Source organism: Nesoenas mayeri, assembly GCF_963082525.1.
Source record: "Nesoenas mayeri genome assembly, chromosome: 7".
Taxonomy (NCBI): Eukaryota; Metazoa; Chordata; class Aves; order Columbiformes; family Columbidae; genus Nesoenas; species Nesoenas mayeri.
Genome location: NC_137551.1, coordinates 21905759 through 21933077, shown reverse-complemented (window position 1 = coordinate 21933077; position 27319 = coordinate 21905759). Strand labels below are relative to the sequence as shown.

General features: G+C 36.5%; 1 protein-coding gene across 4 annotated transcripts; it reads left to right on the top strand.

Moving 5' to 3' along the window:
* Positions 1–294: 294 nt before the first annotated feature.
* Positions 295–21993, top strand: MAPK8 (mitogen-activated protein kinase 8; the record flags this gene model as incomplete). Of its 4 annotated transcripts, none has more annotated exons than XM_080347953.1 (11): positions 295–416; positions 3089–3218; positions 4500–4558; positions 4686–4824; positions 9591–9756; positions 14576–14647; positions 16620–16802; positions 17635–17759; positions 18736–18799; positions 20724–20801; positions 21848–21993. In XM_080347953.1, the coding sequence occupies 11 exons, from the start codon at positions 295–297 to the stop codon at positions 21991–21993; spliced, it is 1284 nt and encodes a 427-aa protein (XP_080204079.1). The 4 variants fall into 4 exon arrangements, with proteins under 4 accessions (XP_080204079.1, XP_080204078.1, XP_080204077.1 ...); XM_080347952.1 differs by having other exon boundaries at positions 17635–17792; XM_080347951.1 differs by lacking the exon at positions 14576–14647 and adding an exon at positions 14154–14225.
* Positions 21994–27319: the final 5326 nt, after the last annotated feature.

Genomic DNA, 27319 nt, shown 5'->3' with positions numbered 1-27319 from the left:
CTAAGATTTTTGCTACTATTCACTTCTGCTTTTCTGTTATTTTTGCACTTCTAGAATCCTATCTTAAGAACATTCCTAAAAATAAAACATTTCAGACATGCCATCTTATTGCTACAGATGTTAAAAATAAATACATTTGCATATGGGACTTATTGGGGAAGTGTCTTCCATGCATTATAGAGAATTTTGCCTTTGTCAGATAACATACAGTTGTAAAATCTTAGGTTTTAAAGTTTTGTTTCTTTACAGGCCAGAAGCAAAATCTGAATGAAGCAATTTAACTGAGTTGCCGCCATGAGCAGAAGCAAGCGTGACAACAATTTCTACAGTGTTGAAATTGGAGACTCTACTTTCACTGTATTGAAGCGGTATCAAAACTTAAAACCAATAGGATCAGGAGCACAAGGGATAGTATGGTAAGGTTTCCTTAAAATTTAAATATACTTTTATGTTCCCTTGATAGAATTTTCTGAGTCCTTTAACTGTTGTATGTTACTGAGTAGGAGTGTGGAGAGCTACCTTTTATGTGCAAACCAGCAATAGCAATAGTTAGCTGTTTTTCCTCAGCAAGGGCTGTTGCTGTTGATTTTTGACCTATGTCCTTTCCAGCTTCCGAACTGATGCCCTTCTATACAAGTTCAGCCAGCTGTGCTGAGTCCCATAAATTAATGGCAGGGGGAAAACGTGGATAAAGAAACTAATCCTAATCCTAAGCCACACTGGGTACAGTGAAACAGAAGCCAGAAATACTCTGTATAATATTTGATGCTTGTAAATGCTTTTCTCAAAATGGTTTGTTAGGACTTTGGTTCACTTATAATAGTTTTAAAATCTAACTAGTCCCTGATGCCAGTTAGTGAGCATTTGTGATGCTGGTTGTCACTGTAGTGTGTAAATACCTGGTGCAGTTTAGGAAAATATTACTTGACAATATAATTGAGTTGTGCTCTGTGGACTGAAGAGTGTCTGATTGATTTAAGACTGGTGACCACTAGCTGCCTGTGGGCACTATTTCCTGTTCAGTGACATTACCTCAAAGATAAATGTTTGTTTAAGCTTCTTCAGACTTTTTTAAAGGTTCAGGAGAAGGATACAGGTAGCACAGGATCTTGGAGGCTTTCAAGTTTGTTGAAACACTTAAGCTCCTAACCAGGGACATAAAAATACAAAAGAAACATCAAGGAAGGGAACGAAAGAGAAAACCACAATCTTCTCAAACACTTTCCCCTATAACCTCTTTACTGTCTAATTGCTGTCTTGATCAGTGTTTAAAAAATGCGTGGTATGAGTGTGTTTCTGATTTGTATTTGTGTTTTAGCTGAGTTAATAAAATAGTGTGCTTAGTGCAGATTAAAACGTGAAGGCCAGTACTCTAGAGAATTGTTTCTGAAATAATAGTTTATGGAATTAACATTATTTGGTCTGTAAGTAGCAGCAGCAGAAAAAGTCATCTGCATTTATTTGCATGTGTATTAATATAATGAGGACATAGACAGTTGTTTGACCCGAGTCTGTTTAGTTGCTACAGAAAGGCCTGCAAAAGCTTTAGATATTATCACTGTCCTTCTGGTTGCCAAACATACATTACTGATTGTTTTCCAAATTTACTGCCGCTCCCTGAGCTGAGATCCAAAAGCTTGACCATGCAATTACTCCAGTGTCATTCTGTAATTGCGACTAGTGGTAGTTGAAGCCTTTTTAGTAAAACTCCTCTGATTACCCTGGGGACCATAGTGTGTATGTAGTGAAATCTTGCCCATGTCTGGAGGAGATAGGGTGTAATTCTTGTGATTTGGGTTGGTGTTTGTGGTTTTGTTTGTTTGCTTGTTTTGAATGAAGCAATCAACAAACAAAAAACCTGATTCAACTTGATTTGGAGCAATATTAAGCAGATGGCTTAAAGGCTCAACCATGTCTAATACTGAGACTCTAAGGCTACCATTATGTACTAGGGATGCAGAAGTTTTAATACTGGTACAGGATTCCCATGTTGGCAATCTTTCCTGGCCACTTCTCTGCCACTCTTTTGTGAGATATTCCTTATCTTGGGGGTAGGTGAGGGAAGTTCCAGATAGTGGAAAATGTAAACCAAAGAAAGTTACTGGTATATGTTGTCCCTGCCTTTTTTTCTTTCCTTTGATAGTCACTAGAGGTTTTGCTGATGTAAAAAAAAAAAAGAAAAAAATCATTCCAGTCTACATACTATATAGACAACACACTTTTAAAAGTAGCTAGTTGGATTTAGTGGATGCTGACTGTTTACTTGCAGATGTTGTTCATTAGGTTTGAGTACCATTCTTGATAAGAGAGAAGAAAACATCCTTTTCCCTGCTGAGGCTTTTTTAGTAACTGATAAATATTTCCTGAGTCTGCACAGTAATCAACTGTCGTGTTATGTCTTACAGGAAACAAAATGCATACCTCCCTGTCATGGAAATGTGATTCTTAGGGGAGTTTTCCCCAGTAACAGCCTTCATCAGTGAAACAGCCTGTGTCACTGAATCATATGACAATCTTGGCATTAGTCTGCAAACAAAATGTTTTTCTTCGTTTATTAAGTAAAGTCAGTGACATTTAAGATGTTGAGGCTTTCCTAGCTTCTTTTTGTTTGTTTGTTTTAGCTTGACACTGATGCTCTCAGTGTTCTGAGGTTATTAACAAACTGCATAAGTGAAAGCTTGGGACCTTTGTATAATCTCTCTCCTTCTCCCTTTTAGTGTGAAGATTTTGCATAAAACTGATGTGCTTTTTATGTTTGAAGTGTTTTGGATCCTTTTCTAGGTGATTTGTTCTTGAGTGCCAATGAATGGCAAGAGCTCAATATCTTTAGTAAGATATTCTAGTAAGCAGGGATATGCATTTTTTTTGTGGAGATTGTCATGTGTTAGTACTATGAAGCTGAGAAACATTTCTGAAGTTTGAAGCACTCAGCATGTAAAAACAATTTGCTATTTTACTCCCTAAAGATGAAAAATACTAGAAATTTGGTTTATCTACAGACACGATAGAAGGTATCTGAAAAAGGTGGCAACTTCCACAACTTAAAGGACCTTGACACTGACATATAAAATGTTATTTTTAATTACAGTGCAGCTTATGATGCCATCCTTGAACGAAATGTTGCAATCAAGAAGTTAAGCCGACCATTTCAGAACCAAACCCACGCTAAAAGAGCCTACAGAGAGCTTGTTCTTATGAAATGTGTTAATCACAAAAATGTAAGTGCAGTGTCTTGCTTTAAATGTGATAGAATTGCCTAGAAGGTTTTTCTTTGTAAAAGTCTTAAAAATTATTTCAGAGAAGGACACCCTCTGTAGATCATAGAGATCTTCTTTGCATGGCTATGTTTCCATAAGTACAGAAGGCTCTTTCAGAAGAGCTGTTATTGGCTCATTTTAATACCTACCCTATATTTAAATACTCAGGAAGAGAATCAGTGCTACATTGCTACATTTTTAGGCAGTTGGCAACTAAGAATACTGTGAGAAGTAAGTGCATCCTTGTTTTTGTTACTTCTGCTGTACAAAGAGAAGGGAAAAAGGCTGTAATAGTTTATTTTTTTTTACCCTGAGGCATGAATGAGTTAGGAATCTTGTGTTTTGACAACAGGAACTGTCTAATGCTTAAGAAGCTGTGGAGTAGAACCAGATCACAGAAATGAAGAGGGAATAAGCGATAAATTTATCAGAGTTGGGCTATGGAAGGCCGGCATTGGCCATTTTCTTCCTTCAGAGACAGCTGTGGGCTGTCTTCCTCTCTTCCCCTCTTAATCCCCCTTTAGGAAGATAAAATGCCCTCTGGCTGCTAGGGCCAGGGAGAGTCACAGAAGACTTACTCCATCTTTTAGCTACTTTGGAAAATCTTGTGTGTTTTCTAAAGCAGAGATGGTTAATATGTGGATTCTGTGAAAGAGGTTTTACCTAATAGCAAAATCTGTATGATGATAAACTATCGCAAGCCTGCCTGACCCTTGATGAGTAGTAGCTTGACCTGTTTCTGCACATCCCATCCATTCTTAGCAACTTGGAAATATACTAAAGCAGCTCCAAGAATCTGTTTTTCTCTTTGGGTGGACTTGTTGTTTCAACTCTGTCAATGGCAACATGGTATCTCTTAGGTAGTATTTGTCATTTTTATGTTTTTGTGTGTGTGTGGTTTTTTTTTCCTCATATGCAATAAAAATCTTACCAGCTCTCTTCAAACTGAAAATAGGAGGCAGGGGAAGACTGACTAATTTCGTTAGGTTTTAAGCTTTGAATATCATCTTGTTAAGGCACAGAGTGTCTCTAGATTATGTGATTTGGGAGGAATAATACTCCTCCTAAAATCATTAGCATCTATTGCAGCATGTTAGGCCTGATTGAGCTGCTCAGCATCTTGAGCTTCAGTGTATACTGGGAAGCTCACATCAGAATATTGGGTATTGGTTTTGCAATGTTGACCTTGTGACTCTGCTGTTGCTATAGTGTGGTTATACTTCCTCTTCCCATTTCCTACAGATAATCGGCCTACTGAATGTGTTCACACCACAAAAATCCCTGGAAGAATTTCAAGATGTGTAAGTCTGATTTAAACTAAAGCTGAGAATTCATTTTAGAAGCATTCATGCAGAAAGATGAACAAGGGAAAGAATACAATAAAATGACAGTATTATCTGATTATTATTCTTTGTTTTGCTTCATAAGCTACATAGTGATGGAGCTCATGGATGCAAACCTCTGCCAAGTGATTCAGATGGAGCTAGATCACGAACGAATGTCCTATCTTCTTTATCAAATGCTGTGTGGTATCAAACATCTTCATTCAGCTGGAATTATACATAGGGTAAGTGGACATAAGTTGGTGTATTTTGCATTGTACCTGACTTTGCCTTGAGTATTTGAAAGACAAAATTCAGAAACAGCACAAATGGTGATCCATAGCCTGTCCCATAGGCAAAGAAGGAAAACTGAAAGGAAATAATCACACTTTTTCCACTGTAATTCTGTAATGAACCTTTTGAACGTTTGAGTGATTTGTTAATAATCTGCACAGAGTAATTAAAGCTTTTTACAGTGAGTTATATTACCTCTTCTAATTCTAGAAAACATTCTATTTTATTAGTTGTGGCAGGAAAGAATATCTGAAAGTGTCTCCGCCTTTTTTATTTTGGTAACCAAACCTGAAATCCCATCTTTTGAAAGAACTGCCCATTTTATTTCTGCTCTTTTACTAGCAGAGTAATGAATAGATACCTGAAGTCTTCAGATAGGCAGGTGATGAAAAATACCTGCAAGTGGAACATATATACACCTGTGTGTCACAAAGCATTTGCTCAGACTGCCCACAGGCAAAACTGGCTGCTGCTTTTTAAGTGGCAAGTGTGTGTGTTGTAATCCAGTCAAGAAATTCTGAATTTAAGGTTGCATGCTCAAGTTGAACATCTCATATATGTTTGTATGTAGTGTAAATATTGCTTGAGATTGTTTGGTTATAACTTTTCAAATATAATCTCTGCTATTTTGGGAAATGGTAAGCTTCTATTTCTATAGTGCTATATTGTTCATTGTAATTTTTTAGAGACCTTTAAAAGTTTTCATTTCTGAAATTATGTAGAAATATAATTGAACTTATGTGTGATACTTTCAGTCATTACTGTGTGGTCTTCCTCACGGATGATGTACACAGCAACGTAAGTCACAAATGGCACCACAGGAATTTCTGTGTTACGATGCTTGTCCAGTTCAGTACTCCACCTCATTGTGACCGGGGTGTTGAATGGCCACAAGCTGGATCTGGCCATGTGACACTCCCACCCAGTCACTCTGTTTTTCCCTGAAGGGGCCTTGGACAGTTTGAGTAGACAATACAGTTTGAATGGCCAAACACTGCTTCTGTTTGCTCAGCTTCCTTTAGTACTCATCAGATTGGCAAGGTGGGGTAGGCAGAAGCAAGGCCTGCAGCCAGGCATTGCACCCTGTGCTTCTTGATCTGCATGTAGGCATTGAGAAAAGTCAGTGAGCTTCTTCCATTATTCTGGGAATGCTAGGCAAAACTAGGATACTTCACTTAACACAGTTGTGGCATTATTAATATATTGCATATGACTGATATTATGCAGCCCTTTGTGTCCTCTTGCCTGTCAAATTGAAATCGTGTTTATACATAGCTTCACATTTTCTAATCTCTTCAGTATTTAGGTATGGAAGTTTAATGTTGTGGGTTTTCCTAGGTCTTTTTTATTTTTGGAAAACTGCATATCGTATGGACGTGCTAGAGTAGATAACGTAAGAGTGTCTCTTTTGTGGATCTTGGGGCAGGCAGGAGGGAGCTTCTGAAACTTCACTTGCTTTATGGATGGTTTGTTCTTGTATAAAGTGAGCATCAAAACACTGAAGAAGTCATGGATACATGTAAACCTTCATAGATTTATAGAAATGAAGTAACTACTTAGGTAGTTGTTGGGCAGGAATAAAGACAGATTTGAGGATAGAATTCCTTCCTCTGTAAATATGGATGGTCTTTGAAATGCTTCATATTGTGCAGTAAAATGAAGTACAGCAATAACCTATTCCAAAGAGGCTAAAGATACAATTGCTATGTAAATAGGAACATATGTATGCATGAATGCTTTTGAAAGACACGGGCAGATACATTTCACTTGCATGTCTTCATGGTAGATTTTCAGCTGACAGCTTCTTCTCAGACTTTGTCAGAAGATTAAGTATGTTCAGGCAAAACTACATTTATTATGTACCTACTGTGTGTGTTACACCTTTATACTTATAGGTGTAAAGTATCAAAATCCTTTCTCTATGGACAAGCTAAACAAAACCTCAGAAGACAAAGGAGGGCATGCTTGAAAAGGAACATATTTCATATGGACCATGTGGCTCCAATTGTAACTCTTTATACCACTCTTCTGGGCTTTCACCTCCAGTGTCCTTATTGTCTAAAACTAATTACTTTGTTTAAACTAATTACTCCTTAAACATAGTCTGCACTACTCTGGCTGCCAGGGCAGCATTCTGGCTATGAATCTAGTGTACTCCTTCAGTGTCTCTTAAGTCTTTTGCTTTTTTTGGTGTCGGTAGTTTCACATGTTTTAACTAGGTTCTTCATCTTCTAACACAGCTGTGATAATTAATTTCAGCATCTCAGTAACTTTTTCAAAGCTTGCTGAATGATGGAAATTACAACAATCTGCATGTGTGCCTGTAGCACTGGATACTACCTGCCATAGAAATAAGTGATTTTCCTTTTTGTTTTTATAGCAAACTAGAGTCAGGGATCAAGGCAGAGATTAAACATGAAGAGTTTCAAACAGTTTCACCGAGAAGTTGTAGGAGGCAATACTTAGCTGACATATCAGTGGATAAAGATTTGATCTTGGTAAAGATGCGACTGTAGCTTTACACCAACTTCAACAGATATTGGCAAATGAGCATTACTGTGTTCAAAATGTTTTGCAGAGACAGAGTTTCCAGCTAGTGTAGAAGTACACGTTCATTTACATTTTGCAATCTGAGGAAGATGAATGATCCAGCGTTGCAGAGTTGTGCCTCACTGACTTGCTGAAGGACACAAAATATCTCATTAGTCTTGCATGGAGGCTCTGAAACATCATATTCTGTCTGATTTTGAGCACTTAACAAAGGTTCCTAATTATGGAAGCCCTTCACACAAATCTTTAGAAAGAGAAAAGGCCATAGAAGCTATGAATTACCCGTCAGAGATGTCTTTCTCTCCCTGTCTAGTTGATGGGGAGACAGCCAGGAATAATCTCTGATTTTTGGGCACTGACATTTTGCATTTTTAAGGTTAAGCATGATACTATCTGCTATAGGTTCTGGATATATTTATACAGCCTAATAAACTTAACCACTCTTATAGGAGCTTTTGAGTCCTTGTTTTAAAACAAAAGAAGTATTGTTTCTGCAGTAATTTCAATGCAGTGTAAGTCAACTCTCACCTCAATCATTTTGAAGGACAGCTCTGTATGCCAAATTACAACATGTTCCTAGTCTTCATGACAACCACATGATATTCAGAAATTAAGGATGGACAGTACTCTGTAAGCTTTTGCTTCTTGTTCTTGTAGTGATTTTTTCTCTTGCAAAGGGAAGATTTCGTAACATTTTCAGTGCTAATCCTGCAGCTTTGGGGAGGATGAGTATAGTTAATACAATGACCATGCACCTGTTTTTCATCAGTGAACATCCTCCAAATAATAGAAGTGTGAAAAAATAAAGCTGATAATAAGCAGGACAGTAGCAGAATATGAAACATGCATATTAAATAGCTGGAATGCCTTATGATACTTCAATTTATTCATGGTGTTTGAGAATCTTTTAAGGCGAAGTTGTCTGCAAAGTCTTTGTGAGGGTGATTTGGAAGTGCATATGTGAATATGCAAGTGTGCAAGACTTTTAATTACTCATTAAAATTCTGTTGTTCTGGAACTCTTTTTTGTGGTTTCCTCTCTGTCTTTAGTGAAGCTTTCTTAGCTTTCTGAGGCATTTGTCGAAAACCATACAAGTACAAGTGAAAACTACATATATCTTGGAGATAACCACTTTAAAACCTTTAAAAAACAGTGAAAGATCGGGCTACTTATCAAAGGCCTGCAGCTCAAATGATGGAGTCCTCTACCACATCTCAGGTTTTTCTCTCATTAATCTTAGCAGAGGGTAGGCAGAAAGAATGCAAGCTTTATCTATGTCAACCTGTGTGCTGTGAATGATTTTATCATAGCAAAGTTATTCTGAAGCTACTCTGTTTTGTAATATTTGCTCTGTGACATTCAGATGTGTGTAAGATCCTCCTGAGATAATGACCGAGTGTGCCTGTGTAGTGTATAAATAAATATTGTATAGCCACTATTGTCAATGTGGTTTTAGGGTTCAAGGGAAGAGAATACAGTTACCAAGTTTCTAAGATGATCTGAAGCTGTATCAGGGTGTTTTGGACTCTAATTTAATTATTGTGTTAATTTCTGGCAGTTTTTCAATGGTGCCCTTTTGGGTTTGGTCACCAAAATGAGTATAAAACCAAATTCTAAATGGGAAACTAAATCTGTGTGAGCATGGGAATTTATTTTCTGTTCAGGGAAACATCCTGCATTGATTCAAAAGAAGTAATGCAGCTTTAACTAGCAAAGAAACCTTTTACTTTTTATATTCATGTTATAATTTTAATAATTCTTGTAACAAGCTGATTATTGCATCAAATTATTTCAGCAATTGTTATGTTGCTTGTGTTCTGCATTGTAGTGGTAACTGTTGTTCTAGTGAACAGTTTCTAGACCTTTCCTCAGAGCTAACATTTCTTACTAACCTCAGTTTATTTCAGACATTGCTAACGTATCTTGTAACTCTGGTTGTATTTTCCTTCCTTAATTGCTATGTAAATCTACAAGCACAATAAGGGTATTAATTCTGTAGTCTGCTGAATGCACATGAATTAATGCAAGGGGGAAAGAAACTACAGTTATAGCAATAACCTAGCTGTATATGTGGCATTTGATGTTAGAAGTATTATCTTTTAAAAATGTGAACCACAGAGTACTTTTTGCTTGTCTTAGCAGTCATATATGATGTTTCTTTTTAAAGGATTTAAAGCCCAGTAATATAGTAGTAAAGTCAGACTGCACTTTGAAGATTCTTGACTTTGGACTGGCCAGAACTGCAGGAACTAGTTTTATGATGACGCCTTATGTAGTGACTCGTTACTACAGAGCACCAGAGGTCATCCTAGGGATGGGATACAAAGAAAACGGTCAGCAAATATAGTCTTTCTTTGGCATAGCTTTATTTTTTGTTTGGCACACCACATTTTACATGTTAATGTTTTTTTCTAGATGTAGAAATTTTATAAATTAGCCTTGTGACCAAAATGCAGATTCTGGATGCACCAATTTGCTTATTCAACTCAACCCATTAGAAATGTTTACATTTAATAGGAGAAGAAATTGAGGGCCTTGTTTGTTTAAAAATTTAAATAACTTACTTAGTAGTAGATTAAGTTCATCCAGGAAGAACTGGAAATATATTTTCTTAATACGTGGTATGTATCTTGATATACCTTCATCTGACTTTATTCCTGATGAGGATGTAAATTATAGTTCATCAGTAAATCTGTGTCCTAAATTTAATATTTAAATAACTGTATTCACTATAGTCTTTCAGGATGCAGGGAACTAAAAGGCTACTGAGGAACAAACAAGCTAGAACCACCTGCTGTGGCATTACTTTTTATTAAAACCGACATGTCGCACTTAATTCTTAAAAATTCATGTATATACTTGAGACAAGAATGCAGAATACTGTTATGAAGCATCATAGATTCTTTGAGGTCCATAATGAATTTCAAGGAAATTTGCTTCGTCCTTCTGCTTGCATACATTTCCCTCCTCTTTATACTCGCTCTGTGGCCCTTCTTCTCTGAATATCTTCTACAAGAAAATAAGGAAAGGGTGCAGCATTTGAGGGAAACACACAATCAAGTACATTGCATCTTCTGAATGAAGGACCTTGTAGCCTTTAGGAAACCAAAGAAAGTAATACGTCATTCCTGAAATTCTGCTGTAGCAGCCCCAATTCTGCTGCCATTTCATTGATCTGCTGTCACTGTGGTCACCTCAGCTCTCTTGGTGTTTCCACCTCAGGCAGGCACAGTGCGCAGAGGTCACCATTTGCTGACCCTCTATCGATTAGTCTTCCAGTAAGGCCTGTGAGGTGCCCTGATGCTCGAGGCTTGGTTTGCTGTCTCCTGGTGATGTGAGACACAGCTCAGCAGGTTACTGACACAGTTGGGGCTTGCTCTGCATTTCAGGATTCTGAACATAGTCTGCAAACTTCCCTGGCAACTGCATACCATTACAGCAAGGGACTCCAGGTTGTGTGTAAACCATAGCTGCTATGTGCATAGAGAGTTGCTTTTCTTGTCATTTATAAAAGCCAAAAATAAAAACTTCTGACAGTGTTGGCAATGAAAGAAGCCAACTCAAATGAATGAGGATAGATCTTTTTTGCAAGGCTGTGGTTTTTATTTCTGTTTGGATTGTTAGTGAGCATGGGAGGATATACGTTCCTTCAAATGGGCTCCACGGCTGGCTATTTGTCCTGTAATTTAGAAGATAAGTTGAGTGGAATGAGTCTAGTTATTTTTTTAACTGCTAAAGTTTTGTAGAAAGCATATATTTAAGTTTGTATTTCTTTTTCCACTCCCAACGCTTTACACTGATCAGGTAAGAGACACTAGGTACAAGAACCTAAAGCTGTAGTCCCAGTCATGTAGCTGCCTTACAGAAAGAATTGATGAAATGGAAGTAACAGGTTTTCTGACTTGGCTTGCCTAGTTTACCGTTTTCTCTTAAATATTAAGTAACTTTGAGTTGCAAGAGTATGAAACTTTCTTTCCACTAAAATGTTACTGATTAGTGGAGTTAAATAGGTTGTGTTCTAGATTACCCTGTCATGCTAGTGACAATCCTGTTCCTTAAGCAAGTGTGAATTGTATTGTGCAGCAGAATATGAATAAAAATTATCACATCTTTCCCAAAACCAAATACATGGTCGTTCAGTTGAGAATGACACTTTTGGAGAATGTGAAAGGAAATCTGTTGGCTGAATCAGGAGACAATCTACATTTCCATATGTACTGTTGCCATTAAAAGTCTATTTAGATAAACTGTTACTTATTTGCTGCCTGATAAGTTCCTCCTTGTGGAGCTTCCCTGGCAGGGATACAGGTATGAATGATGTACTTACGGTAACAACCATGGGCGGTCCAGGATCCTCAACTGTTAGCACTGATGCCTGTTTTAGCCCTTTAAACCCATAGTTAAATTTAAAGTTAACTTATTAAATTTAGAGTTAAATATTGGAAATTGACAGCTAACTACTGGCTAACATTAATGTTTAGTCTAATTGAACAGGGTTATCTGGCAGCTTTATGCCATTTCAGTGCCCTGCTGAAATGATGTGGGAGGATTGTAATATATGTTTTGATGATTAAGATACCTACTGCAGAATAGTATTCTTTTGGTACTATACTATGCACATATGAAATCTTTAATTGTTTAAAAACTAGCAAAGAACCCAGACAAACTGATGATAATTTTTATTTAGGTTTTGATACTGAAGGGGGTAAAGCACATTTGGTTATATTACATTAAGAAACCAGGCCTTGCCAACTCAAGAAATTCAGAACTGAATGACACAAAAACTGCGGATGCCTACCTTAACATATTTAGATTATGTGCATAATTATAAGGAAGGAAGCACTGCAAAGTAAGGAAAGCCCCAAACCCTCTGAAACTACTACTTTTAAATTTTCTAGTATGTACACTGGGTTTGAACTTCCTTTTCACTTAGAATTTTTTCTGTTAGAACTGGGGAAAATAGTAAGTTCATTCCAAACAAGGTTTTCAAGAATAAAATACACTCTGTAGGACAAGCAGTAGATCTTATTACAGATTTTGAAAAATCCTTTTAAAGATTTGACTCAATCTTCATAAAAGTGTTCACAAGACCAGTTCCCTATGTACTAGTTAGGCTTGCTTCATAACAAAGTTAGAAACCTATAAATAGACAGGTTTTGTTTGTTTAATGAAAGCAGCAAACCAAAAGACCCCAAACATAACAAGTTGTTTTGTAAAGTGACCAGAGGAATTGTTTCCAGTGTTTGTCATCACCTCTGAAGTAATTAATTGATCTTCTGAGGCATGAATATAAGTCATTGACTCATGTTCATTCTCTTCCCAGACTTCTCCATGCAGTTATGGGCATCGTTTTTATCATGTTGGACACAAACTATTTACAGTAGATTTGAGTATATTTTGGTTTCTGATGGCAGCAGACTGTTTTGCAGGTGAAAAAGTCAACATTCAGGATTTTATTTAAAAGCCAAATGCAAAACCTGGCTTCAAACCATCAGATCTCTGAGACAAACATGTACTTTTCTTAAGTACTAGAAAAGACTTTTTGAAGACGCCACTTATCATGAAGAATAGACAATAATTTTTTAAATGAACCAGGCCCTTAATTTTGACCTATTAAAATGTACAACTATGGTCTCTTATCATTATTTAGATACTATTTTAGAGGAACTTGTAAATAAGGGGGAAGGAGTATTTTCAATAAGCAGCATTGTTTGCTTGACATTGTTGAGCTCCTTCAGAACTTTTAGATGTGATTTTTAGTAGACCATTGTTCTCATTTAAATTAATTTCTTATGTGTTTAACTGAAATTACAGTGTCATGTTTGACATAAAAGTAATCATAATAATACAAATTCATTTATGTGACTTCAAGAAAATTTTTGCATACAAAGTTAACAGTATCTCTGAAAGCAACTACAAAAGAAATTGGCATACCTGCAAAAAGTAAATTTGTAAGGAGTACCTGTTCTGAGTGAATTATTTTAAGTTAATGTAGAAAATTTGTATTTCATACAGAAAATGCTTTTGAGTTTTTCTTTTGTATAAGATGTTATTTCAGCATAACTGGAGAAATATTTTTAAATAATTTTAACTGAAAATCTTTTAGGAACATACTAATATTGTCATTAACTGATCCTCTAAAATTCTAAGTGATCTTTTACTGACTGTGTTTGCTTTTTATTTAAAGGGAGAGAGAGATGCATGATAATCTGACTTTTAGGAAGCACTTGATGGCAAATTTTGATTCCTATGTAATAACCAATTAATTCTTCTCCTAAAAGTATAAACTGTTTGGTTACACACTTTTTTTAGAGGTCAATTTACTTTGCTACTTTCAAAGTTATTCTTACGACTTCAATGGAATTATGTTCAAGAAATTAAGTTATCTTCAGTGCTCCAGTCTAGTCTATTGGCAGAGGTAGCATTGAAAGCCCCAGAGCTTGGTGAAGGGCTTTACTCTGCTTGATTCACATGTATCTCTCTCTCTCTGCTTTAGCTCTTGCTCTAACACTATGTTAAACAAAAGGATGTTTTTCTGCCTTTTATTTGAGACAGTTAAAAGCGAATCCTTATAAACCATGTATTTTAAAGTGTTTTCATTGATTAATATAAAGACTTGCTCTTCTTCCTGTGCTGTCTTTGCACTTTATAGGATGCAGTCATGTTATGCTTTTTTAATTTTAAATGACCGTTTGCTTTGCTTTTCCTTCTTTTTGTGCTACAAACATAGTGGATTTATGGTCTGTGGGGTGCATTATGGGCGAAATGGTTTGCCACAAAATCCTCTTTCCAGGAAGGGACTGTATCCTTGTGCTGCTGCAGCAGGTTGAATTAGTTAGGAAGTGATTAATCTTTTTATTGATGTTGTGTCATGAAAATGCATATTGTACAATTTTTTTTTTATTAGATGAACATGGACTTTCCTTGTGATACACTTAAAAAAATGTTAAGAACTTCATTTATATTCAGGCTGCACCTGGCAGTAGGACATAGTCTCTGCTGGTCCTGTAGTTAGCATACATTCACCTTCACTCATTTCCATTACACACGCTTTTTATAGTCACTTCATGTGTGTGTGTGCGTCCAGATATTTTTATTTACTTTATTTCAATAACTATCTTTTATGTTAATATCATTCCATTTTGTTTTCAGTTGACATTTGGTCAGTTGGGTGCATCATGGGAGAAATGATCAAAGGTGGTGTTTTATTTCCTGGTACAGATCGTATCCTTACCTTTGGCCTGGGATGTAGTTGTAAAAGGTCAAAAGATACTGTAGCAATATAGTTCCAGATTAAGGTGGTTCTAATTTTTAAAATACTGGTTTTAAACTGCCTTTTCAAAATACAACTTGTAAGCTCTTTGTTTTGGTTCCAGGAAGCTGCAAAAATTATACCATTTAAAGCAAAAACTCAACAGAGCGCTAGCATGTATGATTGTCTTTAGAGATTAATACTAAGCAAGATGAAAAAAATACCACTTGGGCAAACAGGCTTAGTTTTCCTTTTTCCTTTTTATTTATTTTTTTCCTCTTTTTTTTTTATTTTTTTCAATTTAATATAGTGTCTAGCCATTGCTTTTGGATGTTGTCACATAAAATACAGGTTTATTTTGTTTAGGTGGTGTTTTACTGGTTCACATGCATTGATTTTTGCTTTGGAGATCATTTTTATGTAATAACTTACCAATCTCGTTTAGTATCCGAGCATGTTAGCAGTTATTATTATTTACATTTTATAGGAAATGCTTACAAAAAATGCCTAACTGACTTCATTAGTTGCACTCTAAGAGTTTTGAATTTTTGTATGCAGAAGTTATCCTGCAAACAGTTCAGAAATATCTGACACTCATCTTTTTCTGTTATCTGAATGGCTTGGTGGTATCTGTATGCGTTGTTCTGTGAAAAATACTTCAGACGAAGGGTGTGCTATAAGCAAATACAGCTGAAACCTCTGGAACATCACAAAAATTAGTTAATCTCATTGGAGTTTGGCATCTTATTTGCTTTGCTAGTATTTCCACTACAGTTTTTTAGGTGACATCAGAAATCCTTTCTGCTTTTGTTGCAGGTAAACTGTTTAATAATTGATATAGTACCATTTAGGAGTAAAGATTTTGAGGCACAGTGAGGACATCCGGGGCATCCTTACTTTCACACAGCTTTGTCATAGTGTGAGTTGCACCATGCTGAGCTTTAGACATCTGGTTTTCTAGCACGACTTTTCAGTTTACTCTTAGTGCAATTTTTTTCAAGGCCTCTACTAAAGCAGTGTAAAGATTTGAACAATCTTATATAAAGGTCTGCTGTTAAGATTTAAGAACATAAGAGAGGGCCTGCTGCATTCAGCTGAAGGTTTAGGTAGCCCAGTGTCCAGTCTTTGACGGTAGCCAAAAAGAAAAAGTTGGGGAGAATGTATGAATGAGATAAGCATACATAAAATGTTACCTGAGTTCTCTCCCAGTATCTGCAACATCTGCAACTAGGAATTCCTGACCCTACATTGCTTATTTAATTCAGTAACACATATTAAATTCTTCTGCCATGAACTAGTCAATCTCTTCTTTAACTTGTCTAAATTTTCCAATTAAGACATTCCTTACACGTTGTTGAAACACTCGAACTTCTGTATTCGAGTCTGTTACAAAGTTGTTATTGACCTCTGTGGGCCAAGATTTCATCCTCTGTGTGCCCACTGGTGTTCAGCATTGCCTGTCATTAGTGAGAGGCTGGCAACATGGGAGGGTCCAAGACTGGGCTCAGGTATTAAAATGAGAACAAAGGACAAACCACCTACATAAGGTAATTTTCACGAGTGCCTTGGTGAAGTGTAGTAGCTTGACTTACTGTCAATATGTGTTCAATCAGGAAATGAGTTCTTCTCTAGAACCCAAACAATGCCTTTATTTAAATTTGTTTAATACATTTTGTGAGTATTTTAATTTTCACTGTTTCTCAGAAGTATATCCTTTACTAATTAGTTATTATGTTGAGTAAAATTCATGTTGCCTTGACTACTGTGTGATAGTCTTACTTTGTTTCACTGTTTTCTCTAATAAGGTAGTCCTAACTAATGATGAGTGTGATATTTTGTTCTATAATAATTTTCTGTGTTTTCTCTCTGGTGGTTATTTCATGTGATTTTACCATAAATTTCTAGCTGAAAATTAGACACTTTTTCTTAGCTGCATAACCTTAGATATTGATCAATGGAATAAAGTTATAGAGCAGCTAGGAACACCATGCCCCGAATTTATGAAGAAATTACAGCCTACAGTCCGAACTTACGTGGAGAACAGACCTAAATATGCTGGATATAGTTTTGAAAAACTCTTTCCAGATGTCCTTTTCCCAGCTGACTCTGAACACAATAAGCTTAAAGGTAAGGTTTGTTTTCTGTGTGTTGTGTATTTTAAAAGTTTTAAAACTCTGATATATTGAACAGAAGTGTATCTTGAGGGTTTTTTTCACTATAAAATCATCCCACTAAGGATTTAAATATTACAATAGTTATATCATGGGAGTGCATGAGTGTGCTGGTGTATGCTTGCCTCCAGTTTCTCATCTTCTCTGAAACAACTCCCATTCTGGAGATACCTTTTCAAAGAAAAGTAGATATACATATTCCTCTCAGTAACACAAGCCAAAATGATTTCGAGACGAGTAGGGGGAGGGTGGTGGAATAGAGTTGTGTAAGCAGGGCAAATCATCTTTCTCTAGGGATGAAAAGAAATTTTTTCAATTCATCTTACATAGATATCCTGTAGTTACTGAAATAAGTTTCTGGTTTTAAAAATTGCCTACTCAGTGGAGTCTCAGACCTACCATATTTTCTGCAACTAACAGTACGTGACACTTTTTACCCCATAAACTGTAGGAGAGGCATAGTAGGTGTTTGCCCCACTGCTGTTCCAGACAAGGCTGCACTGCCAGCTGTTATATTTCATGTAAGGATGTCATAGCAAGGGGCACTGTATGCTGAAGATGTATGGTGAAACATGTCCAACTCCTTTCCCACCTGTGTTCTTCTCTTCATTTTTTTTTTTTTCTCCATTAAATGGACCACTTTCATAAACCCCAAGTTATGTGAGACCTGCATAGATGTTAAACTGGAATTTGGTTACTCCAGTTCTTCTGTCCTTATGAGCTTTGACATATTGTATTATGTGCACTATTTATGGCACTGGTCTAAATAGAAAATTTCACTTTTGCAGCAAGTCAAGCAAGGGATTTGCTATCAAAAATGCTGGTTATAGATGCTTCTAAAAGAATCTCTGTGGATGAAGCCCTGCAGCACCCATACATCAATGTTTGGTATGATCCATCAGAAGCAGAAGCTGTAAGTTCTTGTTTTAAGTCTCTGATTAGGAAGGTGTTGTACTAAAGCAAATTTGTTGTGATACTTGATACAACTGCTTGAAAGAAGATCATTGCATGATCTTCACATTTCACTAGAAGCTTAACTGAGCCATAATCATTTATATTGACATTGATTTACATGTTTATTAGACATAGTATTAAGAATGGCTGCAAACTTGCAGATAGCTTTATCTCTGTGTGTGTTTGTGTTTAATTACATATAATTTTCAGGACATGTAGTAATGCATCCAAAAAATTTTATATATCTTTCTGATTTGTTGAGTTTCAGTTGTTTCAGTGTGGTTTGATTGCCCTTGATAGGATTCTGAGGTATTCACTCCTGGGCAAGAGAAATATCTTCATCATATGTAGCGATTGATAGTACTTTTAAACTAGGAAATAAGTATTTCAGCAAAATTGGAGTACAAGATCTTGAGCTTTCAATTATTAACAGTAATGAACAAAGGGACTAATTGATTTTTTTTCCTTAAAAAATGAATTTCAGGACAATTTCATGTTATTAAAAAGTCTCATATTTTAAGATAAAGGTGGTTAGTGGTGGCCCACTAAGAACAGGAGAAGATGCTGATGTAAAGGTTGCAACTAGAATTCTGCTGATCTATAACAGCTAGAGGGAAAATGTAGTAATTAACAGTAAGCAGGTAAAAAGGGCTGCTTGGGCTAGAGACTGCTGCACTTAGGAGCTCTTTTACCAGACTGCTCAGTTTATATTTTAATGATTACAGTAAGGTAAACAAATCTATTAATCAGAATAAGTTTAGAACATGTAGCAGCATCTGGAAAATAGGCCAAGTCCAAGTGTGAGAGCATATATGACAGAGTAAATGAAGTATTTTTAAACTAGATTCATATTCTGAGTGCTTACTTTTGCTTTTCATTCATTCTGGTTTTGTATGCCTTTGATTGCTATATCATGAGTTTCTTTGTTTTTTCAGCCTCCACCAAAGATACCAGATAAGCAGTTAGATGAGAGGGAGCACACAATAGAAGAATGGAAAGGTAAGAAGGGCATTTTAAGTTTACTAAGGCTTTTGGAAGTAGATTGAGTGCCAAGGATTACTGTTATTAGGGTTCTTCCAAGCAACTTAATAGTATTTACTTAAACTGTTTGGAATGACAAGGGAATAGATCAGTGCTTCACAACCTCTTGGTTGTCAGGACACTAAAAAGTTTTCCTGTGAAGGTGCTGAACCTTTGTAATGAACTTAATTTCACTCAGTTGTAGACCTGCTCATTTCAGTCACCTCTTGCAAATGATAAGGCAGCATTTTTAGGGAAGGTAACTCTTCTGGACAAAGTGTTACAGTTCAAAAAGGTGAGCAAGGAGGCTGAGCAATGCAAGTCTGAAGTAAAAGCACTAGTCTTCAAGGGAAGAACATATTAGCAATAACTGAACTCTTTTAAATCAAGCAGTGGATTTGAAAGAAACAGCTATAAGGAGTGTTAGTAGTGGGTGAGATCATGAGGTCACAGCTAGTGGAGGAGACACTGGTTATCAACTGTGGGATCCTGAGAAAATATCCGGGTTTGAGGTATGGAACAGATCGTAGTCTGGCATAAGACTCATACCTTGAAGGGCATGAGTTTTAGTGTTCAGCCCTGGTTTAGTGTTTCTATTTCCTGGTCATATATGAGGTATAAAATGATAAAATAAAAGGGAAACATCTTTGTTACTTGTAAAGCTTGTGCTTCATTTTGAAATTGCTTTTAAAAGGTGTGGTGTTACTGCAAAGGTCCTAGTGCTCGGAAAAGGTGCAGATCCAGAGAGCTGTGCAGGCTATAAGTGTTGCATTTAAGCAAGAATTTATTGCACTGAGCATTCTAATACTTTGTACTGAAAAAGACTAGGAAGGGCCATTAGGCCTGTATAGCCTTTTTATCCCCAGAGGGAAAAATGGTTTATAAATCATTTTTTGACAGTTTCATTGAGTTGTCTGGTAATGGACACAAGTCTGTAAAATCTAGTACTACCACACTTTTAAGTCACGTTCTATTAGAAAACTGAGTTTTATTTGTAAAGGCAGAGATAAGGAGAATTGTGGATATTCTCTTACGATCCTCCTTCCAAGCAAAGTTATTTCCCTTTTGAAGCAGATGTGCTGAGGGTATTTCAAGCAATATGGAATTTACTTTTGAGACTCCCACAGCCCCTTGGAATTATAATTCTTAAATGCTTTTTTCTTCCAAACTGTTTGTACATTGCATTAGTTTGCCAGTAACAGATAAGAACTGACTGTCAGAATACTACTTCTTATGAGTTGCATTTAACATCTTTAGTCCTTCTGTTGTTACTTCTGTAGATTCATTGTCTTTTCTGGGTGATAAGCTGCCATTAGCCTAGAAACCTGGCCAGTACAAAGAGTGTATGATTCATGTTACAAGCACTTCTGACCTTTTTAAGCATGAGGAACTTCTGTAACTGGAAGACAAAGTTGCTTCTTTCATTTGGAGAGCAATTTATATGCCAGTGTTGTATTTCATTTCATGGTTATCTGGACCGTTCGATGTTGTTGCTGGGGAAATATAGTGGCAAATCTGTGTCAGGAGGATGGAAATGCTGTTTGGACTTGATCCTACCTATTCCTTTGAAGACTGCTAATCAAGTTTATTTGTACCAAAGAAGCCATTGATAAAAACTGAATGGTCATTAAGTTTAACCTCAGGTGCCCAAGCAGCCTGGACAAAAGAGTCTTAGAGGAATGTCAGTGTATTCTTGAGAGTGCCAGACCATTGTAGCTCCAACAGAAGAGAATTGTACATTTTTGTATCACTTACCAGTTGTCCTGTAGCCTGTGGTTCAAAACTAATTCTGAACAGTAATAAACCTATGAAACTTAAATGTACATTTTAATGGGACATGGATTATCAATCCAGTCTTGGGTTTGCAAATTCATTTTTTGCCTTCCCTTCTCTGCATTTTCAGAGTTGATATACAAGGAAGTCATGGACCTGGAGGAGAGAACCAAGAATGGAGTTATACGTGGACAACCAGCCCCTTTAGGTTGGTTACAATAAAAGCACAGTATAGAGCTGCATTGAGTTGTAGGTCAGGAGGGAGTAAAGCTGTTCAAGACATCCAAGACTAACCTAACCCAAAAATATGACTCTTTAATGACCAATAGCCTCTTGAATTCTCTTTGAGATATTGCTTATTTGAATGGAATGTATGAGGTTGACATCTCTTTTTCTTAATCTGCTAAATTCCTTTGTTATCGTCCCCACATAACTGACGCTTCATTCATTTCAGTCCTCAAGAAACATCTTTGTATGTACTAGTACTCTTGCCGTAATTTGGTTAGATGTATTACTTGTAGATAGTGCAGCTTCAAATAAAGATATAACCACTGCTTACATCTGTTAAGTAAACAAACAGGATTTCTAGGTTTTCTCCCTTTGAATATTCTCTCTAAACAGAAAGGGAAATTATGGAGCACTTTCAGAAACGGTTGCTGAATTTTGGAGTGAAATATGACCATTGACTGACCATTGATAGGATTCTATTTGCACTGTTGAAAAATGATGGCAAGACAGGGACAGCTGTTGGTGACTTTTCTCAGAGTTCACTGAATTCCAGACTCTGAAAAATCACGATGTATCTGAGATTGAATGTATGTGATGTGGCTGAGCACCAGGTACTTCCCAGCCTGAAGGGGGATTATCTGATGGAAAAAAAACCAGTCCCCTTCTTTCTTTATCTAAATATATAGATACATTCTGACTTTGCACCTCAGCATTTAGTTAGGGTACCGTAGCTCTGGCTTTATGCAGTATTATCTGTGTTTGTGATTTTTTTAACCTTCAGCCATTTACTGTAATTTGACAGGTATCTTACCATGTGAGTTCTGTGGTTCTGACATTCCATTCATTAAGCCCCATGTTAAAGACCTGTGGTCTTTATTTACTTGGACAATGAACTGAGACACATTTCTCCAAACTTGCCAAAACAGGGGAAAGTAATGACTAATTAGGAAGAGACAGACTAATGCAAGGACTGAACCGTGCAACTGTATCTGCAACTGATTTGCTGTTTTGTTTCTCATAGCACAGGTGCAGCAATGATCAATGGCTCTCAACATCCATCTTCATCGTCATCTGTCAATGATGTGTCTTCAATGTCAACAGATCCAACATTGGCCTCTGATACAGACAGCAGTCTAGAAACCTCAGCTGGACCTCTGGGTTGCTGTAGATGACTACTTGGTCTTTTTGGGGGTGGGAGGGGGGTCCTTTTAGTCATTAATAGGGCACCTTTAAAATTTGGTGGTATTTTTGAGTGTTTCTTCAAAAATAATGGTAGAATTCATCATAAAGTGCTGTAATTTTAAACTGTAAGTTGTGTTAAAAGCAGCCACTTTTTTGCTGTAATTAACTGTAAAATATTAAACCTGATAATTTTTATTGTGGTTTTAAAATCTGCATATTTGCTTTACTATTATGCTGCTGATCTTTTTTTACTGAATTTGTAAGATTTGTTTTATCAAAGCACATATTAATGTTGTGGTCATTACCATATAATGAATTATTTAAGATTTTATAGGGTTTCAATTTTTTAATTAGAATTTATTCCTGATGTTTTGTTCATGATATCCTTCGAGTTTTATGCTTGGTCGCATGTTCATGTCCAGGTGGAGTGGGGAGAGAATTCAGTGCAGCCACCTGTAGTTTTGGACATACTACTGTGGTGCTGGCAATGAATAAAATCCTCTTTTATTTTGGTCACTTGCCTACACTACTTCAGCAAAAGCAACAAGTAGTGATTTTTTTTAGAGAAACAGTAAACAATCCTTTGCAAAGTAACCTCATCTGAGTGGTTTTATGATCTTAAGAAAGCAAAGCATATCTTCAAAGCTGCAGAAATATCTAGCCTAACTGAGTAAAGTGATGTTTTCTGCAGATTTGTGGCATGCCAAATCTTGTGATCACCATAAAACATGAGGATACTTCATGAATAATACATTGCAATGCAAATAAACTGTTTACTTCTAGCTCGTAGCCTGTTTTTGTATACATAAAATGAAGTTCATCCAGGATGTCTAGACTACCAACAGGGAAAATGAATATGCTGAAGCTATACTTTCACATAACATGTGATTCTTGGGAGTTTTGTTTCTTACTGGTTTTGTCTACGAAGGTGAGTGCTTTTGGGGTAGAAAAGGGAATGACATGAATGCAATAGGGGCAAAACTTCAGCTATTCTTTCTCCACCAGAAGTAACTGATTGCTAAAAACCATTAAGTGGTAGGAGAACCTCAGGATTTCTGTAGTTAATGCATTAAGTGAGCAATATATGCCATCCAAAGGAGGGGGAAGTAGTGCTGTATAAATTAATATTTATCTCATTTCACCATGAGACCAGTGTAGCAGAAATCTTTATAACGGTTCATTTTAAGTCATAAATATTCAATAATTTTCGATGTCGAAGCTCCAGGTTTCACTACACTTTATAAACAAAAGATATATTGAAATGTATACAACAGTTACTAAACAGTCATGTAAAATGGTGCTGCTCCTCACAGAAGTATTTTAACTGTTTACATTTTATATTTACCGAATGATTTATGTATAACTGACTTAAGTTTATCTATGAGTTAAACAATCATTCAGAATTTATTCCTTTGGAAAATGCAGATTTTTAGTGAAGCTAGACTCTATAATTGATTGCCTTGTGTAGATGCATATTTTGTGTGTGAAGTGGAATTTAAATTAGTAAAGCTCACAGAAATGGGCATAAAAAAACCACAAAAGTTTTGCCAGGCACAGGAGCATAAGCAAATAATACAACTGGCTACAGAGGTCATCCAGAAATGTCTAATGCTTTTCAGTGTGGTTCCTTCTGCTTGTTGGGTTAAATAGGTATCTTTTTAGAGTTCTAATTGGAAGAGGAAAGTTTGTCTTTGCAGTTTCAGAAAAATAGAAGTGGTGGTAATGCTTTCAATACTTAACATGTCTTTTTAAAAAACATACAGGGTTACAAGGAATGATAGTGTGTCAGAGATTACTAAATTGATAAACTGCACAGTTGTTTTCCTGGCCTGGCTAGACTGCTGGTAAGTGCTGTGTGCGTGTAATTTTGCTTCCCTCACTTGTATCTAATATTTCAGTATTGCCTTTCTAAACCGCATTTGTTAAGGCAATTATTTTACAGGATCCTGCCAAATTGTTTGTTACCTCAGAATAGGCAGGGCATGTTTGGATTTATCTAGCGCTGGAATATAGAAAATCTACTCAAGTTAACCAGAGATCAACAGAACAGTCTGTTTTGTAATTTTTTATCAAAGTTTAAGCTGTGAATTAAGCCAAAAATTTTGGTCATACAACAGTACTCCATTGTCATATAGGATCAAATGATATTCTGGTCAACTCAGTGTAATGAGTTTAATACTGGCAAAATCAACTTCTGATGCCTGTGCTATTAAGAAGATAATTTGGTAAATATTTGGTAACTATTTCAATTTGGTTTGGACCCCTCTGGATTGAAGTGATGAATGAAATATTTTGAAACTTTAAAATAATTTTTGTTAGCACTTTCCAGTGTCCTAAAGAAAAAATGCTTTTAAAATTAATATTGAATGAAACATTTTCTAGGCTTTTACCACAGTATGCTATCAGTAGTAACTTAGTTCATAAGCTCTAAGTAGAACTGAGCTTTTCTTCTTTTAGGGCAGGGTTGATGAATGGATGGGACTGTCCACTGCAACATACTGCAGTGGGAGTGAGCTGTGTTTAAAGGGATTATCACTTCAGGGAGGTCAGAGCTTTGCCAGCGGGAACCTAGAGTTCACTTTTGGCACCATCTTCATAGCAGTGTTGTTATTTTGGTTGGTTGGTTTGTTTTCAGTTGCTTGTGTTTTGGGCAAATTAAAGTGAGGGCAAATTTCAAAGACAAGAACATCAGATTTAGTAACCAAAGTATCATAACAACATGCTAGTCAAGTTCCCTTTTTATTAGTTGAAATATAAAATTTTTTCATAGGTAGTTGTATGCTCCCACAGATAGAAGACAAATAGGCAACTAAAGTTCAGCTGTCTTTGTCTATTGTTATGCTGTTAGCTCATATACTATCTAATACACTGTACAGTTTTATTCTTAAAGTATTATTAAGCTTTATTTTAGTCTGTTATTTCAAAATCTTCCCATGACAACAGGCTTCACTAAAGTGCATGCAGCTTTCCTCTTCTAGGGCCATTCCGATCCATGGGAAGTTGGTAGGGACTGAATTACAGTGCGCTCGCTGTCTGATTTCTTATGTCAGGTGAGGTTAAAAGTTGGACAAAAATAACGACGAGATTAATTTCCACCTTCTCTGGCCACAGCTGTGGCAGTTATCAAGGATAAAATAGCTCCTTCCCTTTCATAGAAATAGGTTCTTCAGGATTTTGAAATCGAAGTGGGGGTTGGGAATTAGTACTGTTAGTGTGTGCTGCACCTCTGCTCCGTGGAGTCTTCATTAATGCAAGACAAAGGGGGTCAGAATCGAAGTTTTTGTGTGTTAATGTGTGTGAGAAGCTAGCCTGCCAGAGCAATATTAGAGCAGCCTGACTGACCAGGTCACCTCTAGTGCATTCATTCTGCTAAGCTGAATAGACGTGGCATTTTTCCCTATGGAGGTGCTGTGCAGCTTGGGTTTTTAGTTTAGAAGAACCTTGCTATGCTATATGTAAGAGTCTCTTTCTGGATAAGAGTTCCAGCTAGACACAAAGATAGTGGCTGGGTCAGCCCTCTGCCAGCCCTGGGGTGTGTATGCAGGGGAGGATGTGGTGAGTGTATTTGGCGTGCGTGGGGCGACAGCACCCTCTGCTGCCTCAGTGCCGCAGGAAGTGGTGTGTTACTGATGTGGGTTTGTTTTATGGAAAATTGCTTCTGTGAACACAGACTGTTTCATTAGAGAGCAAAACTTAAGCACCTTGACGGGTGTTTGCATGACTATAACCCTCCTGCATTCATGTGTACAGCATTCATCTCAACATTGCATAAAGAGAAACGGTCAAAAAGCTAGAACATGCGTATAGTTCCTACGCAGCCAGTAATCCAAAGTGTGAGACATTAAATGTTTCTTGATTATGGGGGAAAGGGGAGAAGACAGTTCATCTCACACTTGGCTTTACTGCTGTTGCTAAAGTTGCTAAAGGAAGTGAATTACTGTTTCTAGGTATGTTTTTATTTGCTGTTGACAGTAGCCTGTCAATACTGTTACATTTTATTCTCCTATCAGTGTTTTGGTTCTTCTGTATTTAGTTTGAGGACTGGAGTTGAAGGAGAGCTGTCTGCATTTTTCAGCAGGATTAGAAAGAAGGTTTTAATGGAGAAATGTGATAATGCTTTACTGCCTTCCCAAATTTTCAATTTATTTAATTTATTCTTAGTTAAGGGCACTGGATAAAAGTGGTATTTTAAGTGATCTCTTTCACATCCTTCTCTTCTTTAGATATCTCTGCATTACAGAAATATGTTATGAATCAGATCACATTGTGTTTCTACTTCTGCAGTTAAAATTCTAAGCTAGGTTTTCTTGAACTACCTCACACAAACTTTCTACGTTTTTTTAAGTAAGTAAAGCTATCCCTTACTATTGGAACTACACTGAATGTGAATAGAAAATACACTTCCTTTAGAAAAATAAACCTAGTGGCCAATGTTGAGACAATATCAGTAAGTATGTTTCTTAAGTATTTCACGTAAGATGTTCATGTGTAATCTATAGCTTGTGTACAGTAATCTACATCTAGAATATTGTGTTAGCTGTAAATTGGTGATTTTATTATTGTAGTCTGGTTTTGTAGGTAAAAATAGCTTACTAGTAATGTCAGCTCATCCTTTACATTTTACAAAAGGAATAATTCTTGGTAAGCTTTGCATACAGATGAATTACTTTTGTAGGCCCAATATCTAGTCTATTTTTGAGAGTTGTTTAACTTTTATTACTAAAGTTGAAAAAAACCTCCTAATTATTGTGATCATTCATTCTGCCCCTTTTGAAGTATATTCTTAATCTTATTTTGTCCCAAGAAATATGAAGGGGAAGATACACCATTAAAAATACTGGGGAAAACTGTAATTTTCTTTCTTCCCCACATTTGATACCTTTTCCTGTTATTCCTTTATTCCCTCCAAATAAGCTGTTGGTGGGGCATTACTGAGAACATTGTGGTTTTTTTAATCATTCATGCCATAGGTCATTACATGTGCACCACTGGAATGTATACATTGTTATCTGGTATGTCAATTGGTTATAATGATATTTTAAATAAAAAAGGGGAAAAAAGTTTGACCACTATGAATTTGGTGTTTCTTCGTTGCTAGGCTGGAATCGATTTTGTATGGATTTCAGAAGGCTGCAGTTGGAGTTTTATTAGCATCAGGCCTTCTGGAGAATTCATCTGGCTTTAATGGTGCTTGAAGTGTTGTCTTGTGCGTGAGCTCGCTTAGAGCAAAGTGATATTATTCTTCAATTTCTCCATTCCCGTGGACTTTGGATGTGACACAGGCTGTGGAATTCATTCTTTCCTGGAAATACAGCT